The sequence below is a fragment of the Schistocerca nitens genome, chromosome 5, assembly GCF_023898315.1.
Source record: "Schistocerca nitens isolate TAMUIC-IGC-003100 chromosome 5, iqSchNite1.1, whole genome shotgun sequence".
NCBI classification, from domain to species: domain Eukaryota; kingdom Metazoa; phylum Arthropoda; class Insecta; order Orthoptera; family Acrididae; genus Schistocerca; species Schistocerca nitens.
Window position 1 is genome coordinate 322,239,608 of NC_064618.1, and position 21,232 is coordinate 322,260,839.

The following is a 21,232-nucleotide window of genomic DNA, read 5'->3' on the forward strand; positions in this document are numbered from 1 at the left end:
AGCTGCGCTGTGTGATGTACCATCAAGTCAAGAAATAAACAACATTCAGAGTTCGAAATGTGCGTGTACCTGAATCACTTTTTGACCTTTCATGTTATTAGAAATGCTTGGTGTTCTCTGGCCTTTCCTCAGTTAAGAAACATATAGGAAGAATCAACTGCAGGTGAACAACGGAAAGAAGTTAAGTTCGCACCAACATTTTTTTCATACAATCTGAATTACAGCCGTTCAACTTCAAGAACTTTTATTCGCTATCTTCTTCAAGATTAATATTCGTGAAAACTTTGATTTATTTATTTTTTCGACAATTATTATTTCCAGCAAGACGATTATGCCGCACAGTCTGAGTCCTCTTCTGCAACGCAAGCGGCCTGCTCTGAGCTGCACCTCGTACTGGAGTCGCATGTTTCCACCACCGTAGGCAGGTACGCAGTTGAAGGATCGCCTATACAAATCATTACCTGCAAAAACACAGTAATATGCAATAATGAAGTGTAATAAATTTAAAAAAAATTACAGCAGACAATTCTTAGTTTGATAGAAGCACTTATTTCAATCATCTCCTTTATATAAAACTCTCTTTTTTAAAAAATAAATAAAAATGGCAGGGGTATTTCGTATTTGGTGGAGCGCATACACCCTACGAATTCTGAAACTAAACATTGTTAGCAAGTTCGTTAGAGACTTCTGTCTTCGTCTTAACGTAACGATCTTAATAGAAGCGTGGTGAAATGGAGCACGAGAAAAATCGTTCTTAAGGTTTCATCAATTTCATTTTTTTAATTTACCTTATGACAACATCAGAAATCATCATTTTAAATTTCGTACGCAGTGTTTTGGTGCTTTTGCACTGTGATCTGCCGCCCCCTTAAACCAAACATTCCTTTGGCTATATAATTGGGAATTTTTCATCAGAGTCTCAGGGATAAAAATTATAACATTACACTTACGGACTACAAAGAGCAGCATTTAAGTAAACTTACTTATTCACTTCCAAACATCTACAAAAATCATAGCCTGGATTGCAAACGTTTTGAACTTCTGACCAAAACTACGATGCGTGGATTGACAGAAAAGGCGAGGGGCAGGAGCACAGCAATCGAAGTCAGAATACTCTCTCTCATCACTTAATCTCTTTTCTTCTGTAATGGTGCTCTTCCTTATGGTACCTATAGACATGGGGTCTGACGGGTCGGGATTCAGCTAAGTCTTTCACCTCATATTTTTCCGGAACCATTTAAGAATTCGTGATTCTGTTTTGACCCAAATGAATTGTGAGAGAGTTCTCACTAACCGAAGTTAAATTAAATGTACAGATATATGTGTTAAATTCATTTTTTTAAAAGAAACTATAGTGTCGTAGTTGAGAAAGAGATTAATTCAATGGCTTTACAGTCTTCAAAATCCAATTAGCAGTTCTGTAAAAATTATAAAGTTTATAAATTTAGATCTATCACATTTAAACATGAAGCCAATATCTGCCTTAGGCAGAAGTTCGTGATTTCATCCGCAATTATGGAAATGCCCCACCACGGATAAGGTGGAAACAGTGTCTGGCACAGCCGCCATGCTGGTACAAAAGGGGCACAGAGGAATCTAGCTTTCATTTTGCCTGCATCGCTCAGGTTTGTCGAGTGCTGGTTAGTCTGAAACCATAAGATGTGTCTGAGAAAACTAATGAGACTTATTTTTGTCTACGAAAGTTTTTATGTTCTCCAAACACCAATATTGCCCTCTTCGAAGTATACTATGTGATCAAAAGTATCCAGACTCCTGGCTGAAAATGACTTACAAGTTGTGGCAACCTCTATCGGTAATGCTCGAGTTCAATATGGTGTTGGCCCATCCTTAGCCATGATGGTAGCTTCTACTCTCGCAGGCATACGTTCAAACAGGCGCTGGAAGGTTTCTTAGGGAATGGCAGCCCATTCTTCACGGAGTGCTCCACTCAGGAGAGGTATAGATGTCGGTCGGTGAGGCCTGGCACGAAGTCGGCGTTCCAAAACACCCCAAAGGTGTTTTATAGGATTTAGGTCAGGACTCTGTGCAGGCCAATCCATTACAGGGATGTTATTGACGTGTAACCACTCCGCCACAGGCCGTGTATTATAAACAAGTGCTCGATCGTGTTGAAAGATGCAATTGACATCCCCGAATTGCTCTTCAACAGTGGGAAGCGAGAAGGTGCATAAAACATTTATGTAGGCCTGTGCTGTGACAGTGCCACGTAAAACAACAAGGGATGTAAGCCCCCTCCATGAAAAACAAGGCCACATTATAACACCACCGCCACCGAATTTTACTGTTGGCACTACACACGTTGGCAGATGACGTTCACCGGGCATTCACCGTACCCACCCACTCCCATCGGATCGTCACATTGTGTACCGTGATTCGTCACTCCACACCACGTTTTTCCACTGTTCAATCGTCCAATGTTTACACTCCTTACACCAAGCGAGGCGTCATTTGTCATTTACCGGCGTGATGTGTGGCTTATGAGCAGCCGCTCGGCCATGAAATCCAAGTTTTCTCACCTCCCGCCTGTCATAGTACTTGCAGTGGATCCTGATGCAATTTGGAATTCCTTTTTGATGTTCTGGATAGATGTCTGCCTATTACACATTACGACCCTCTTCACCCGTCGGCGGTCTCTGTCAGTCAACAGACGAGGTCGGCCTGTACGCTTTTGTGCTGTACGTGTCCCTTCACGTTTCCATTTCACTGTCACATTGGAAACAGTGGACCTAGGAACGTTTAGGAGTGGGAAATCTCTTATAAAGACGTATGACACAAGTGACATCCAATCACCTGACCACGTTCGATGTCCGTGAGTTCCACGGAGCGCCCCATTCTGGTCTCTCACGATGTCTAATGACTACTGAGGTCACTGATATAGAGTACCTGGCAGTAGATGGCAGCACACTGCACCTAATATGACAAATGTATGTTCCTGGGGCTGCCCGGATACTCTTGATCACATAGTGTAGTTCACTTCGGACCGGCGGAGTCGTCGTTGCCAGTCTTGGTAGAAGCGCTGAAAGGCGTCAACAACTGGTATGGCTTTTAACATATCAACATATCGGTCACAATCGTTTGATTCCTGACACGTCGACGTGTCTAAGACATATTTTAGTTTCGGAATTTAGAGGAAGGAAAAAAGTCACATGCACTCAGAGCAGGTGAATTGGGAGAAGGGGGTAGGGTGGCGACTGTGGAAAAACGGAAATGGATTTTGAGGTAAAACGTTGCGTAGTGTAAGTAGCTGTGTCACATGGGGCGTTTTCATGATGCAGCATCCACTTATCTGCAGTGTCCGATCGTACTCGATTCACTCTTATCCTGAGCCTTTCAAGGTTATCTTTGTAAAACACTTGGTTGACGGTTTGTACTGGAGGAACAAACTCTTATGCACTTTTCCCCAACTGTCAACTCACTCGAGTTTTTTCAGTCGAAGAGATGTCTCAGTGTGCCATTCCTCACTTTGCCGTTTTGTCTCATGGTCGTACTAAAAAATACAAGATTCATCACTTGTGATAACACGCTGAACAATTCGTGGTCATTTGCAATCCTCTCAAGAAGATCAAGCCACACGTTTCTTCAATTGTCGTCAGTTGTATGGTTTTTTTGGCACCATTTAGGCCAGGGCCGGCCAAACGCTGCAGTGTGCAGACGTGCGGAAGTTCAAATGGTTCAAATGGCTCTGAGCACTATGGGACTCAACTGCTGAGGTCATTAGTCCCCTAGAACTTAGAACTAGTTAAACCTAACTAACCTAAGGACATCACAAACAACCATGCCCGAGGCAGGATTCGAACCTGCGACCGTAGCGGTCTTGCGGTTCCAGACTGCAGCGCCTTTAACCGCACGGCCACTCCGGCCGGCCGTGCGGAAGTGCTGCACATGTGCGCACGTGTGCGACAGCGAACGGCAGCGACATCTGTTATTAGACATGTGTCCTAAATGAACGGCGGCGGCTCCACTTCCCTGTTTATGTGGAACAAGCAAGAACGCAACATACCCAGTTTCGTTTACCCCTGGCGACCCTAACCTTAACAGAGAAGTACTGAGAAATGGCAGGTACTGTGAAAAAGCAAAGGACGGAGATCTATCTTCTCAGTCGTTTAAAAATGACAGGGAATTGGAATTCTTTTTTGTAGCCGTTGGCGAAAACTCACAGTGTTTGCTGTGCCGCGGAATAATAGGCGGCCAGCGTAAGTTTTCAATTCAAAGACACTACAATACATATCACAAAGACGAGTGTAGTGTACTCAACAGAGAAGAACGGCAAGCAAAGTTAAATGTCCTTAAGAAAATGGATGAGACACATCAACTCGATTATCATTTCTCATGACCAGTGATAAACGTGTTTGGATTTATTCCTTTCATAATTAAAAATTATTGTTTACTAATTGTGCATTATTGCCTCATTCTGCTCCATGTTACATTATTATCAGGAAAGTTGGTCATTAAACCTATTGTTCCAATGTATACTTACATTTAGGGTTTTTTTAATGTGTGAAGGGCTACGCTCAGCTGAAGTCGATAAAACATAACGTTCATCTAATCGTCGGTTATTATGCATATTTCAGACGGAACTGATGAAAGATACAGCAATAATGGTATTGAAATAACAGGTGATCATCGAGAGGTCTGCGGTTATCATTCTGTTCAGAGGTCATTGAGACAGAAATTATGTGGGTGTAACTGAGGGCACCGATAATTAGTTATAGGAAACCTTGCATTAGTTTAATGTTATTTGAAATCATGAATAAGGTTCGTTGGAAGTCGCTAAGTGCTCTCTTTCTTAAATACTAGATCAAAAACATTACGCGTATTTGCGTGCCGTCAGTCAAGCTGCCTTAATAAAAACCCACGGTTGTTAACTGTATTACTTGTCTTACTGGGTTAAACTGTTAACATAAAAGTAGACGTATCAATGAGTAGACTGTGACAGTATTTTAAATGTTTAATACGCGAAATACCTTCCCATGGTTGGCTTGCAAGCTGTGGAAAGAGCACTAGAATGCGCTGGTACAGAGTATCCCAGCAAGTGGATAAAGCGACATCTGTGCGTAGAAACATGCACTACGTGAACGCTGACGGCTGCGGCGTGCACGCTGTGACCCGGAAGTTGCACATGTGCAGGAGCACCGCACGCGTGCAGAATTTCTGGCCGGCCCTCATTTAGGCACACACCTTTCGTATGTGCAAATAGTCGGTCAAAATCTGATGTTTAAGTTGAACAGGTTACACATCACCCTTATTGTTAAACGTTGGTCTATCTCACAAGAGCACACATACGTTCAATGTTTTCGGCGGTATTTTAAGTTGAAGGTCTCCATGAGCGAGATTCATCTTCAATGTTCTCGGTCTTCCAAAAATGATTTGTGCAAGCGAAAAACTTGTGCTCTTAATAAGGAATGTTCCCTATAGGCCTTATTCAACTTTTCAAAGGTCACTCTCGCGGATTCCCCAACGTCAATACAAAACGTGATTGCATAACGTTGTTCTAAATTCCGCTGAAACTCGGGCTGAGCATCTGGAAGGGATGAACTCACTGGTCTAATCAAGCAGAACAAAATAGCGTTTCGAGATCCCTTGCAGTGTTACCAGTCACATTACTTTTCTCACACACCTCGTAAACGTCTTTCAGAAGCAAAGCGAAGTTAGGTATGCTACTTCTTCATGTAGATCAGAGAGGCAACCCGAAAAGAACAGTTGAGTTTTACGCTTAAAGGCATCGCGCCATAATGCGTCCAGCAAGAATAACAATTCAGCGAACGTGTAAAATATTTTAGCTGTGCGCGTCTCGTGTTCATCCCGTTATTGTTTGTTATCTTCCCTTCCCGTACTGCCGCCTCGTTTTCTTATTCCATTTACTGACGTCACTAACTTCCTGCCTTACCTGCTCATGAGTGGCAGTAGCAGCGCTTATCGATAAGTGCACTGTCGGACTGTCTCTGGAGTGACCGATAGTATTTCCGGGTCTTCGTGTGTCTGGAGTTGGGTTGGGAGTTCAGTCCGGACGCAGCAGCAGTGAAGTCGGGGACGGAGCGCCAGTGAGGCGCGGACAGCCAGTGCTCGCCGGCCTCTGGCGACACACATGAACTGTTCGGTGGAAGGAGAGTGGAGATGGACGACCGTTGGTCGGTCGTTCTGTTGGTCGTCTCATCGGGCCACGTTTATTTAGTCTTTTGACCGTTTCTGGGCCTCGTCAGATGGTCGTCTTGCCGGACGTGGGTCGGTTCCTTCCTTGTGCAGAGATGTCGTGGCCAATGGGCAAGAGTTACCTCTGCATGGATGGGTCTGAGCCAGTGTGCCCGGGTCGCCGTGTCTCCGAGTTCCAGATGGACATGGAGTTGAGTCGGGTTGGAGCTGCAGTCAGCTTCGGACAGCCAAGACTCGCCCGACCGTCGCCGACACCTAACTTGAGTGGGAACGACCTGGGTTGGTCGTTCGGACGGTCGCCTTATCGGACGTCGTGTATTGGGCGCCGACCGCTTGTAGAAACTCTCTGTGTGTCGAATTGATTCGTCCTTGTTGTCCCACAGTGATTGCTTTTACGATTGTTCGAGTTCTTGTGCAAGTGTGTTTACGTCGAACTGTGTGTAGCTTCTGTGATTTCCACTGAGCACATGAATACTGTCTGCGTACTGGAGTAGTCAGTCGATCGGTTGTAATAGAGCAGCGAGTGTGTCGGGTGGAAGGAAACTGACCAGGCTGTTGGTTGGTTCTTCAGCCGTCCCTAGGTCGTGTAGCCACCCGATTGTTTACTGTTAAGCTTGGCTGCCTGTCACATAAACTGTGCTTAGGCCGACCCTTGTAACATTCCTGAGCACCACTGTTTGTTGTTTGTGATTGTCATTTTATTTGGTCGCAGGTACTGTGCCCGGCCTTCAGCCGTGTATTAATGTTGTCTGTTTTATGTTTAATGTATGGCCTTCCGCCGAACTTCATGTCAACTATTTTAAGATTAGGCCTTCAGCCGTGTTTCATTTACAATTCTTGTTGCTGCGTATTTAGACCTTCAGCCGTGTTTGTTTCAGAAGCTGTGGCTTTGATATGTAAATCTTTATCTGTAAAGTTTCTCTTTAATTATCTTGAATTCTTGAAACGGGCTTCAGTCGTGTTATGTAAATGTTTATCTTAAGGTGGTCTTTAATTATTCCTGAGTAATTGTTTGGGCCGTCAGCCGACAAGATACTTCAAGTTTTCTTAAGATGTTTTTCTGTTGTATTGTGTAAAAGCTTATCTTTAAAGCCTCTTTTTTATTATCTAAAGAAAAAAATTTTATTGGGCTTTCAGCCGAAGAATTAACTTGAATTTTTCTTACTATGGCCTTTAGCCAGAATTGGTAAATGCTTGGCTTTTAAAGAATTTCCTTAGGTGATCTGAAATATTATTTCGGCCTATAGCCGAGAAGATATTGCAATTTTACTTAAGTAAGGCCTTCAGCCGTTTCTCCAAATCCTGGTGTTTTGAAAGGAATCATTTAAACTTGTTCTGCAAAAGTTACTTGAGCCCTCAGCCGTGAATTGATCTTTGCTGTTTTAAAGAGAAATCCGTGCATTGGTTTGAGGAATAAAGTTGTGTGTGTTCTTGTATAACTAACAGTAATTGACCTTGACCCCTTTCCACAACCTGATCCGCTCTGTCCTGCGAAACCAGATATCAGTATTCCTATATTAAGAGCACTGGAATACTATTTAAACTGTAAGGAACAAGCCTGAAACGAGCGAATGAAGTAGTTGTTGTGTCAACAATTGACGACAATCTCTATGTGACCCCAAGAGGAACTGCGAGTGCCTGTGGAATAAATCAGGCCACTATTGTTCGCATTTCCCGCTCAGACAGTTTGCATCGGCACCATGTGTAACGCCATTAGCAGATTAACCAGCGGTACTGCAGAGGACGCGTGGACTTCATCGCTTTGTTTTGATGTTCAAGCTTGAACATCAGGGGCAGTGGAGCGTGAACATTTGATGTGCAATTATTGGAGAGTACGAGATTGACCATATTTCATCGAGGAAAACTTAAGGGGTAAGAGAAACAAAGCGCTCTCCCACGTCTTTCCTGGATGTGAAGATGTTACAAGTTGACCCGCATGTTCGCCAGATACGACGCCACTAGACTTTTTTTTTTTTTCTCTGGGGTAAGCTCAGGGGCCGGCCGGAGTGGCCGTGCGGTTCTAGGCGCTACAGTCTGGAACCGAGCGACCGCTACGGTCGCAGGTTCGAATCCTGCCTCGGGCATGGATGTGTGTGATGTCCTTAGGTTAGTTAGGTTTAATTAGTTCTAAGTTCTAGGCGACTGATGACCTCAGAAGTTAAGTCGCATAGCGCTCAGAGCCATTTTTTGTAAGCTCAAGGCTGAAGTCTATGTACAAGTTTCGATGCCCAAAAGGATTTAAAACGTTGAATTTCAGTAACATGTACAATGATGTGTAAGGTACCTCTTCAGTCAACCCAAAAGTCCTGGAGCGACGACTGCAAACGCATATGAGTGTAGACTGTGGGCATTTCAACACCTGGCGACAAACACGTAAAGTTATGGCAGTGTTTACGGCCACATTCTTTTGTCATTTTCTTTTGTTGCTGCTGGTGATGTCGTTATGCAATGTAAGTATGTATCTTGATATTAAACTCATAACATGAAGTTATTATTTAATAATCGTTTTATATCAGATTCCTGTTTCACATACCTATTCTATTTTTGAAGCACTCTTTTCTTTCAAGCATGTAGTAGAAAAAGTAGCATAACTGTTACCGCAGTTAACTGCTCAATCATACTTGATGTATGTCCTAAGCTTTCCAGTCATGAGAAGGGGGCAGACAACGACTAGTGCAAAGCCCCAGGTGACTGGAGAAAAGCACAGGTGACTACTGTACATCAGAAGGGTAAAACAACGGGCCGAATACCCTTAATATCGTCGTCCTCATGCATTCCTGGACACATTCTGAGTTCGAATATAATAAAACTTCGCGAGACGGAAAAGCTTCTGTCTACGAATCAGCACAGACTTAGAAAGTATCGCTCATGCAAAACGCAGCTTGTCCTTTCCTTACGTGATATCCTGGGAACCATGGATGAAGAACTGGAAGCAGATTCCATGTCCTTTGATTTCCGAAAAGCATTTGACACGGTGCCTCACTTCACACTGTTGCCGAACGTCCGAGCATTCGGATTAGATTCCCAGATATGTGAGTAGTTCGAAGACTTCTTAAGCAGTAGAACCCAGAACGCAGACATCGACGACGAGTGTTCATCAGAAGCAAGGTATTGTTAGAAGCTCCCGAGGTAAGTGTGATAGGACCGCTCTTACTCTCTGTATACGAAAATGATCTGTCAGTAAGGATGAGCAACAATTTACTGCTGTCTGCTGACGAAGCTGTGGCTATAGGAAGGTGTCATCGCTGAGTAACTGTAGAAGCATACAGGATACTTCGACAGAATTTTCAATTGATGTGCTGAATTGTAGCTGGGCCTAACTCTAGAAAAACGTGTCACTGCTGATGATTAGAGAAAAAAGCTGTAACATTCGAATACAACATTGTTAGTGTGCCGATTTGCACAGTCACATCGATTAAATATCTCGGCGTAACGTTGCAAAGCGATATGAAATGGAACGAGCACATCAGCTTCATAGTAGGGAAGGTCAACGGTCGACTTTGGTTTATTGGGAGAATTTTGGAAAAGTGTAGCTCATCTGTAAACGAGACAGCATACGGAATCCTACAGCTATCCATTCTTGAGTACTGCTCGAGTGTTTGGGATTCCCACCAGTTCGGATTAAAGGAAGACATCGAAGCACTTCAGAGGCAAGCTGATAGATTTATTACCGGTAGGTTCGATTAGCATGCAATTTTTACGGAGATATTTAATGAACTTAAATGGGAATCCCTTCAGGGAAAGCGACGTCCTTTTAACTAGACACTATTGCGGGAATTAAGAGAACTGGCATTTTAGGTCGATTGCAGAACGGTTCTACAACCACCAATGTACATTTCCCTTAAAGACAACGAAGGTAATATGAGCCGAATTAGGGCCCGTACAGACGCTTATAGACAGTCGTCTTTCCCTCGCTATATTTGGCTGTGGAACGGGAAAGGAAATTACTGTTAGTGGTACATGGTATCCTCCGCCATGCACCGTACGATGTCTTTCGAAGTACGTACGTATGCAGATGTAGTGGTGGGATCCCTCTGCTAACAGCCATCGTTCCATAGGGAGGTAGAGCTCCACAGCTGAACGCTTCGCAAAAATGCTTGTCTCGCAGAACTTATAATCTACAGCTATCGAGTCTCTTAAAGATCGTACTAACAGGGTATATAGGTATACTAATGATCTGAAAAACATAGAATTTCAAAATCAATACCGTCATCGTACCGATAATTGCGGTGGCCACTCCTAATGCGTGAAGAACACGGCGCAGCAGGCGACAGGCAACTGGCGTGGTCGCCTCTTTGACACAGAGGAACAGGCTGGAACTGCGCCCAGGTCGAGAATGTATTAGGTTAGAGCACAAGTAGCGTTTTCGTTTTCCATTTTGGTATTCCGTTTGCTATAGGTTTATTTCAAATGGTCCCAATGGCTCTGAGCATTATAAGACTTAACATCTGAGGTCATCAGTCCCCTAGACTTAGAACTACTTAAACCTAACTAACCTAATGACATCCATGCCCGAGGCAGGATTCGAACCTCCGACCTTAGCAGCAGCGCGGTTCCGGACTGAAGCGCCTAGAACCGCTGGGCCACACCGGCCGGCTATAGGTTCGTTTATGGAGTTTCATTTTTTTTATTTGTAGTTCACTGTTGCTATTTGAGTTTACATATTGTCATTTTCTCATTTGGAGATGATGAGTGGAGCTGTCGACGCTAGAAAATGGAATGCCAAGTGGAGAAATCGGAACATTTCCGACTTATTTTTCCGTTTGAGTTCAATAGAGGGGTGAAAGCAATGGAGGCAGTCATAAACATTTGCGCCGTGTATGAGAACAATACCACTTAACAAAGCACGGCAAAAGAAATGGTTTTGTGCGTTTAAGGAGGATCGTTTTGACATAAATGACTCTCCACGTTCAGGAAGACCTTTTGGGTTTTATGGTGGTTTAAACGCACTGGAGAACTTTGAGATGTGGTGAACCATGATCATTCCACCACCGTGCGACATTTGGTTGCACTGGGGAAGGTTCAAGAATCAGGTGTACCGCATGCTCTAAGCCAAAATCACAAAAATCAGCAGGTGTCAATATGTGCATCTCTACTTGCTCGTTATCACTTGGCTCTTGAACAATACCGACCATTCCCATTCTGTGTCGCTTCTAGTGTAGAGAAATGGTGTCTTTATGCTAACAAAAGGAAAAGAAAGGAATGGTTAATCCCAAACAAAGTAGCAACTCCCTGTACAAAGACGGGAGCATCCACAAAAGGTAATGTTATTCGTCTGGTGGAACAGTGATAGCGTAGTGTACTACGACTTGCTGCCCTGACGTATAATCATCACAGCTGACATTTAAGGTCAATAACTGAGACGTCTTTGCAGAAGCAAACCAAGAACAACGACCAGGATGACTGCGTGAAGTGATGCTTCTCCACAACATCCGCCCGCATTCTGACAGACTGACAAAAAACAGAATACAGGACTTTGGCTGGTTATTCACCTGGTCTTGCGCCCTCAGATTTTCATCTTCTACGTTCTCTATCGAGCATCTCCAAAGAATTTCCTTTCTAGATGAAAATGCCCTCCGAACGTGGCTCAACGAGTTTTTCGCTTTCTATCGAGCAATCACCAAAGAATTTATTTTCTGGATGAAAATGCCCTCCGAACATGTCTCAACGAGTGTTTCGTCTCAAAACCATGTGATTTCTACAGTCGCGGACTCGAAAAGTTATCCCAGGGTTTGAAGACTTGTAATTAGTGAAGGAGAAGCCATTACTGATGGCTAAGGATTTAGTTCTGTGTACCCTTTTTATTTATTAATCTTATGGAAAAACGCTACGAACTTACACAGCAGCCCAGTATCTCTACTCATTGGCCAATTTACTTTGCACGAGCCTTGACCATCTAAAACCCGTCGGAAACAGCAAACTCACCTGCGAGCAGTCGCTGGTGCAGATAGTCTCATTAGGTGCCGTGCAGATTGCCCACGGGCTGACGGTGGACAGCTCCGGCGTGGTGATTGCCCACGGAGACACCTCTGGCGTGGTGACTGCCGGACTGGTGTGGACGGCACTCAGCAGCTGCAACTGGGAAACGTATGAGCTCTACACAGTGTTTCACAACAATCCACAGCAGTTCCAGTGTGTCTCACAGTTCTGTCATCGAAATGATACTCGAAGTGCGATTCCGGAAACTTTATATTACCGGTCGTTGGAACAAAAATATTGCACAGCTTGCATATTGGCTATGCTTTAAGCCACATTTAACTGGCGAAAGTGTTTTTAATAAAAGTTCTCTATTTAAACTAGACTGAACTGCATATGACTACTTTAGTCTTTAATAAAACTTGCATCTGACTGCGTATTTAACTGAACTGAACTTTATGGTTCAAATGGCTCTGAGCACTATGGGACTTAACATCTATGGTCATCAGTCCCCTAGAACTTAGAACTACTTAAACCTAAGTAACCTAAGGACATCACACAACACCCAGCCATCACGAGGCAGAGAAAATCCCTGACCCCGCCGGGAATCGAACCCGGGAACCCGGGCGTGGGAAGCGAGAACGCTACCGCACGACCACGAGATGCGGGCAAACTGAACTTTATCTGACTGCATGAAAATATTAGGTTAGGTTAGGTTAGTGTTGTTTAACGTCCCGTCGACAACGAGGTCATTAGAGACGGAGCGCAAGCTCGGGTTAGGGAAGGATGGGGAAGGAAATCGGCCGTGCCCTTTCAAAGGAACCATCCCGGCATTTGCCTGAAACGATTTAGGGAAATCACGGAAAACCTAAATCATGATGGCTGGAGACGGGATTGAACCGTCGTCCTCCCGAATGCGAGTCCAGTGTGCTAACCACTGCGCCACCTCGCTCGGTCATGAAAATATTGTTGGAAAATTAATACTCAAAATACACATCTGACTGCATGAAAGTTTAGTGGTAAAAATAAATGAAAGTCACCAACCTGCATCTGACTGCGTCTGTGGACTTAGCTCGTGCCCTCCTTCCCGTTGAGCCGATAATAAAACATATATTCAACTCAGCCGTAGTGCAATGGCATAAAGTCGTCATTCTAGATAACTTTACTCATTTTGGCCCTGTTCGTTACTTAATAAAAATTCTGTCCTGATCTGAATAATTTGCCAACTGTGCAATGGCATTTAGATTATTTTACTCTGATAAATGAAATTATTGGCTTTACTCCTGGGAACTTTACTTTAATGTACCTTTCGGTTCAGTGCAAGCACAGGATGCGGAGAACGACATAAGGTGTGAGATCAAACTCTAATTTTATCTAAAAAATATTTATTGTTCAAACTTTTAAGGCACATGTGAAAAACTAAAAAAACTTCTATTGCATGGATTTACGAGAAAGTTTCACAAAACGCTTATTGCATCAAAAATGGGATTTCTATCTAGCATTTAGACATTACTTAACCAAAGAAAACCTATTTTATTAATTATTCTTTGTAGTTTCCCCAGGTATGTGCCGAGTTTCGCTCAATATATAGCTTATTATGTGCGTAGCGCCAATTCTTACTTTGATGCTGTCACGACCTGGCTGCCTCCTGCAGGCATCTAGCTCCGACTCGAAACACTTCTGCTGTCTGTGCGCATCTCCTCACCACTACTCAAACTTTTACCGCGTGCACCTAGCTCTGTTAGCTGTCAAAGATCTTACTACTCGAACCTTGCGGTAGGGAACTATCGACATTTTTCACTGGCTCTATCCTGATCGAATCTCAGCACATACCTTACACTGGATTGTACACACACTAATTACATACTCAACTGGCAATTGTTAAAAAAGCAGCTAGGAGAAGGAGATATTTAGACAGTTGTACTTTGCGTGTAACCAACAGATTTGAGCAACTGTCAGAGTTTAATGGAGAGGAGCCTTTTGTATCTGTAGTTGTAGGAAACATACAGTAGTCCTCAGCAGTTAGGAACCCTAAGTCAGTTGCAAATTATAATAGAAAAAAGAAGGTTCTGCTGCTAGGTAGTCGCATGGCAGAGGTGTGGGCCAGCAGTTACAGGAAGTGTTGGATAGTGAGTACCAGGTCACAAGCATTGTGAAGCCTAGTGCATCGTTGGGTCAGGTAACTGACAACATAGGGGAGTTAAGTAGTAATTTTACGAAAGATGATCAGGTAGTAATTGCGGGTGGAGCTTAGATAGTCTTGACAGGGACGAAAAGTGTGATGTAGGTGCTTGCCTGGTAAAGATAGCTACTCAAACTGGTAGCACTACTGTGCAGTTCGTGCAGCTGTTTCAGCGTTATGATCGGCCTCATCTTAATGCTGCTGTTACATGTGTTAACATGGGCTGGAGAAAGCGCTGATGGTGGAGGACATGGCTCACATTGCAGTGGTGCCAGTTGTGTCTATCAGTAGATCGGGCTTCACTAGGCATGGACTGCACCTGAATAGGTATAGGAAGGGGAGGCTCGCAAAGCTTTTAGGTGACAGTGTAGTGGGAGGTGGTGGGACGACTCATGGGAAAATTCATGTGGTAGTTGGTGCTAGAGCTGCACCTTTTTTAGATTGAAGACAGCTGAGAGGTATCCCTTCTTAAAGGAAGTCCCTCTAACAAAGGAATCACCTTCAAAGGAGACTAGATATACAAGTAGTGAAGGAATTAGTATATTTCATCAAAATATAAGTGGTATTAAAGATAACGTTAGTGAATTGCTTGTAGATATTGACACTGGCATTATTGCTGTATCAGGGCACCACTTAAATACTCGTAATTTGACAATTCAGAGGCTTCCTTTACCAGGCTACAGATTAGCTGGCTGTTTTTCAGGGAGTTCTTTGCGCAGTGGCGGATTTGCTATGTACGTAAAAAACAGTATTCCATTTGAGTCCGTAGACGTATCTCGGCATTGCACTGAACAGGTATTTGAATGTTGTGCAAGGGCAGTTGAATTTAGTAAAACTAAACTTCTAATTGTTGTTGTTTATAGGTCTCCTATTCACTTCAGAGCATTTCTCCTCACGCTACAGAGGTTCCTTGGTTCACGTTATAGGAAGTACCAGAAAGTAATTATACGTGGTGACTTCAATACTAATTTTGTATGTGGTTGTGCAAGAAAAAGGATGTTAAAAGATCTTCTAAATTGATATGATCTGATGCAGAATGTGTTTTTTCCAACCAGCAAGCAGGTGAACAGCAGCACAGCCACAGACAATATTTTTATTCATTCTTCATTACTAGATTGCCATTCTTTTAATAAAAGGGAAAACGCCTTTCAGACCACGATGCACAAATTTTAATACTAGAAGATTTTTCTACTCAAACAACCGTTATATACAATTTCAAACTATGTAGGAAAGCCAATCCAACGGTAATAGTGAGTTTTTTAAACCTCTTTAAGCAACAAGAGTGGCAGGCTATTTACAGGGTCAATAACATAGATGACAAATACATTTATCATCCTCTTTGAAAGTTGATTTCCATTAGAACGTTATAAACAGGGTACTAGCAGTAAAAGGCAGCCTGGGTGGCTGATTACTGGGATAAGGGTATCATGTCGAACAAAGTGGGAATTATATCAAAATTTTAGAAGTAATCTCAGTCGAGCTTCAGTAGCCCATTACAAACAGTACTGTAAGGTTCTTAAAAAAATTTTATGAAGGCGAAGAATACGTGATACGCAAATAGAGTAGCTAATTCACAGGATAAAATTAAAACCATATGGTCAGTCATTAAGGAAGTCTCTGGTCAGCAGCACAAGGTCGACGATATAAAGTTAGTTCGTAGTACAAATATTTCTGTTACTGATAAGTCAGACATATGTACAGTATTTAACAATCACTTTCTGAGAATTGCTGGTGAATTAAACAAAAACTTCATTTCTCCAGGGAATCTTATAACTCTCTTGGAAAATGCCTTTCCGAGAATGGTGTCTGAAATACTCCTCTGTGACACTGGCAATGGGGAGATCGACTCAATAATTGAATCACTGAACACTAAGGACTCTCATGGATATGATGGAGTGCCTAGCAGAATATTGAAGTGCCGCACTGCGGACGTTAGCCCTGTACTTAGCCACACTTGTAATTTTTCCTTTAAGAACGGTCAGTATCCTGAACGATTAAACTATTCATTAGTAAAGCCGCTTTATAAAAAGGGACAAAGGGATAACGAAGACAATTTTAGACGTATTGCTATGCCATCAGTGTTTGCTAAAGTTATTGGAAACGCCGTGTATGTAAGGATAATTGATTATTTTATTTCACATAATTTGCTATCATATCTACATTTCGGTTTTAGAAGTGGTTTAACAACTGAAATTGCTTTATTCTCTTTTCTCTGTGAGGTACTGGATGAATTAAACTAAAGTTTTCGATCGCTAGGCATCTTTTTTCATTTAACTAAGGCGTTTGATTGTGTTGATCACAAAATATTGCTCCAAAAGTTCGACCATTACGGAATACGGGGAGTAACTCACAACTGCTTCACATCCTACTTTAACAACAGGCAGCAAAAGGTCATTATCCATAGTGTTGAGATTGGTTATGATATTAGGTCTTAGTGGGGCATGGTCAAATGAGGGGTGGCCCAGGGATCAATGCTGGGACCTCTCCTGTTCCTTATTTATGTAAATGATATGCCCTCTAGTATTACAGAGGATTTCTGTTTGCTGGTGACACTAGCTTAGTAGTAAAGGATGCCGTGTGCAACACTGGCACTGTTTCAAATAGTGCAGTTCAAAATTTCATGGCTTGTGGAAAATAAATTAGCGCTAAATCACAGCAACGCTCCGTTTTTACATTATCTAACACAAAATTCAACAAAACCCGACATTTTTATTTCACACAATGGGCTTATGATTAGTGAAACTGAACAGTTCGTATTTCTTGATGTTCAGATAGACAGTGAACCGTAGTGGAAAGCCCACATTCAGAATCATTACCAAGGACTTAATGTTTCCATTTTTACTATTTGATCGGTACCTGAAGAAAGTGATAGTTCGACACGAAAAGTATTCTACTTTGCACATTTTCATTCTCTTATGATGTATGGTATTATATTTTGGGGCAACTCTTCCCATTCTCAATAGATATTTTTGCCTCAGAAACGGGCAGTTCGGGCAATAATTGGTGTCAGTTCGTGAACCTCTTGTGAGCCTCTGTTCAGTAGTCTGGTTATTCTGACATTAGCCTCTCAATAAATATATTTTTATATTTTCGTTTCTTGTTAACAGTACCAGCTTATTCCCAGGAATTAGCAGCTTTCACTCAGTTAACACTGGGCAGAAATCCAATCTGCATTTGGAACACACTTCCTTGAGTCTTGTGCAGAAAGGTTTGGAGTATACTGCTGCATCCGTTTTCAATAAGCTACCACAAGAATTCAAAAATCTTAGCAGCAATCCATGTGCTTTCAAATAGAAGCTCAAGAGTTTCCTCATGGGTCACTCCTTCTATTCTGTCGAGGAGTTCCTTGAAAAACTAACCTGGTTCCTGCGTTATATTGCATAAACTTTTGGCTGTTTTTTTTGGTTTCATAAACATTTTATTTTATCTGTAATTACTTTTATGTTGCAATTTCATGCTGATACGTTACATGTCTTTGGAGATTTGCTCCTCAATTTGGTCTTAAAGAATTAGACGTGTAAAATGAAAAAAATAAAAGAAATTATATTGCCTCATATTACTTTACAATTGAAATAGAAAATATGTGACACTTTGAAAACAAGTGGGAGTCAGATATAATTAATGCTCGTAATCCCAAAGCGGAACATAAAATTGAAGAGCGACAAAGCTACGGTTTTTGTGGGTATAATACTTATCTTTTAAATCTTTCTGATCGTTGTCGTATCTTCAAGTGCTTCTCTTCAGGTTTTCATGTTGATTTAGTTGGTATCACCAACGAGTCAAATAAAGAACTCTGGATACTCTATGTGTTTATTGCCCTGACATTCTATTAGAATTTCAATGGACCCAACATTAAACTTATCCATGTCATATGGATCTTAATGAACTGCAACGCACATTGAGACACAGCATTAACATACATGCAGATAAAAACTTAGAATCAGCCATTCATAAAACAGTATGTAGTATCTGCAAAGCCCTCTACGTAAGCCACACTGGGAGAGACTTCCAAAAAAGATACAACGAACATGTAAATGCCTATCACACTAACAACTATAATAAATCAGCGTCAGTCACAGACATAAAGAAAAGGCCGCCCATTTCATGACATTGCACCTGATCTTCGTACGTTAATAAAATGGGCACTAGGCACCAAAAGGACTTAAATTAAGAATTGTAAATATTCACTCATGCCACAGTACATGGAGACATGTTGCTAAGTGATCAACTTGAAAGTAATAATATTAACTTCCTTAAAAACTTCTCCAGTGCTGAAGGCCTATTTCATTGAAAATGTTATTTTCAGCAGCTACTCAATTTGTGCCATGACATAAATACATCTTGATACAAAATTCTCTTCACTGTACACGACTGTTTTGGCAGCAGAAACTAAACTATCTTAGATTTTAAGACTCTTTGGATTGAAGTAAACAAATGATTGTAAAAGTGTTACGTTGTGATATATTTGTTACTGTGCTCTGTGTCCCAGACAGCGAAATTATCAACAAAAATTTAAGTAAATGCGATAACAAAATGAACAGTCATGCTTATCACATAATGTACACTGACATATTTATCCTCCTGCGGAGGCGCTTTTTCGATACGTAACCTCACTGGCACACACACCAAAGAAAACTCACCCCACTTCATATTAATTCCAATGTAAAAGTAAATGTAAATGCACTTGATTATGGCAGCTTGCTGCCAATACGCATCGGGGTGATAAAATGTTAATAACAAATGACTGTTGCAGTAAAATTACTTCATAAAAAGGATCCAATATATCTTGTCAACATAAAATATGTCATGCAAACACACTGACAGCTACACATAATACAAATATGGCATACATGGCCGTCTGTAATTCACAATTACTAGATAACTTGAAACTCAATTGTTAGTTATCGTTTTCTTAAATCAAGGTGAAGACCAATGTAAGTAGACCACTTGAATGTTTATGTGAAACAAGTTTGTAAGATATTGACTCAACAGGGTCGAAGTGATATTGGTACTGTTAGACACACAAAGAAGCGAAAGTTACTATAATATTACAAAAATAAACATTGAATGGAATACTGTTGTTATGATTATCAAACGCTAACATTTGATCTGTGGAATAGAACTCTGGAATAAAATTTTGTGTAGCACTCTTGTTTGAAAAAATGCTCATGTCGCTGTTTTCAATAATTCATTTTAAGTAAACTACCATCTATTGTAACGTACCTTGGCCTCTTGCTCCGATTGTGTTTGTGCATTTATTCCAACAGATTGCCTGCTAAAAAGTGTCTAAAAACAAAAGATGCAGTATATTCATATGAGTGGGATTGCGTTAGGGTAGCTGCCTCCCTATGAAACGTATTATCTCATTATGAATGGAAAAAGTCTAAAAAGTTTGTAAGGGTATTGCAGGGGAGGTTGTGCTGAGAAATAATACTCGAGAAAAAAACTCGATACATTGCACCATTGTCGAGTTATGTGGCATTGAAGTCAGCCAGTCAGGTTGTCGTGGATGCAAATTCAAGCAGCCTGCCAGAGATGGCATCGCGAAAAGTGTTCTTCGTATGCTTTTCTCAGACCGTGCAAACGTAGCTTTTGCTCATCTAGCTTCAGTTTCTCATTTCCGAAAAAATCACACCCAGTGATATCTGTGCTTTACAGCATTCTAGCGCGCCCAAGTGTTTGAATTTGCGTATACGACAACTTGAACGGCGAACGTCAATGCTATATAACTCGAATCAGATACAATATAGAATTTTTCTCTTAAAAATAATTTTTTTAACTCAACCTATCCTGCAACATACTTACAAACTTTTCAGACTGTTTGTGACAGCCCTGTGTAGTAATTATGCAACATGCGAACCATAGGATACTTCCCCCTGCCACAAGTTAGATGTTTGTCATGATGGTTCTCTTAATAAAGGATAAATCTAGTCCTCTCGCATTGGTGTAACTTTCTATTTGCCTTAGATGTTAGCAAAGAGTTGCAGCGTAACAAGATATAAACTTCACTTACCAGTAACGCAATCTGTACAGCTGTCGCCAGCGCCATGTTAGCGTGAATGACTTCGGATGTTTCGGTCCAGCTGATTGAATACTTATGATTAGCCTTGAGTTTATCAATATCCACGAGATTGTGTTGGTATCAGTGGAATCACTGCACAACAGTTTTGAAGTTTTGACAACGTTATCGAAGCTGTTGATGCAGTACGAGGAGGACGGGATTTACGAAAGTCTGCTTAGGTTTATAAACGGAAATTTATTATGTGGAATAAACCAGTCTACAGTAGTGATTTATATGGCTTCAGCACATGAGACATTCAACTGACATGCAATGTTTTGTGAATCTCAAGCAGGCCTCTTGCACAAACGAAAATTCGAAGAGTTGTGTTATTAGCATCACTCCAGTTATTACTCGACACTCTTTCGCCGTTTTATTTATTATTACTTTACCAGTCAACCGTTTGTTCCCTTTGCATATACTGTAGTATCATGCTGGCTTTGCAATAAACAAAGCTCCTTCGGAAATTGATCAAATGAGATGTGATAATGATATCAGTGTAATATGGCTGCATCGCTCTGTACCTAGAAAGTACTGTGATAGAAAATTTTATTTCATATTTGTTTCACGTGCACATAGTTCGTTCAGCTGTATGTTTATTATGTGTCCCAAAGTTAATTTTTTTCACAAATGCCACGATAAAGCATTTTATCTGGTGCCATCAGCAGGAATATTACCTTCAAACAATTTTTCAGAGCCGCTTTTGCCACGGTAATTCGCTTTTGGCAAAGCACATTTTCTTCGCTAATTGTGTGCCTAACATAGTATTAAACCGTTATACAGTACGAAACAATGTTTTAGTATTGATCAGTTCAGCACATTACCGTCGCAGCTGGTCATAGAAGATGATTTCGTCCGATGTTTTCTTTCCTGAAACTTGACTTCACACCTTCACAGCTTTAATT

The 21,232-nt window shown here is 41.6% G+C and overlaps 1 protein-coding gene across 1 annotated transcript; it reads right to left on the reverse strand.

The window, feature by feature from the left end:
• Positions 1–227: 227 nt before the first annotated feature.
• On the reverse strand, positions 228–20,393 carry LOC126260226 (uncharacterized). Its single transcript, XM_049957529.1, has 3 exons — positions 20,283–20,393; positions 12,097–12,249; positions 228–461 (listed from the first exon to the last, which is right to left on the reverse strand). The coding sequence occupies exons 1-3, from the start codon at positions 20,316–20,318 to the stop codon at positions 330–332; spliced, it is 321 nt and encodes a 106-aa protein (XP_049813486.1). The 5' UTR covers positions 20,319–20,393; the 3' UTR covers positions 228–329.
• Positions 20,394–21,232: the final 839 nt, after the last annotated feature.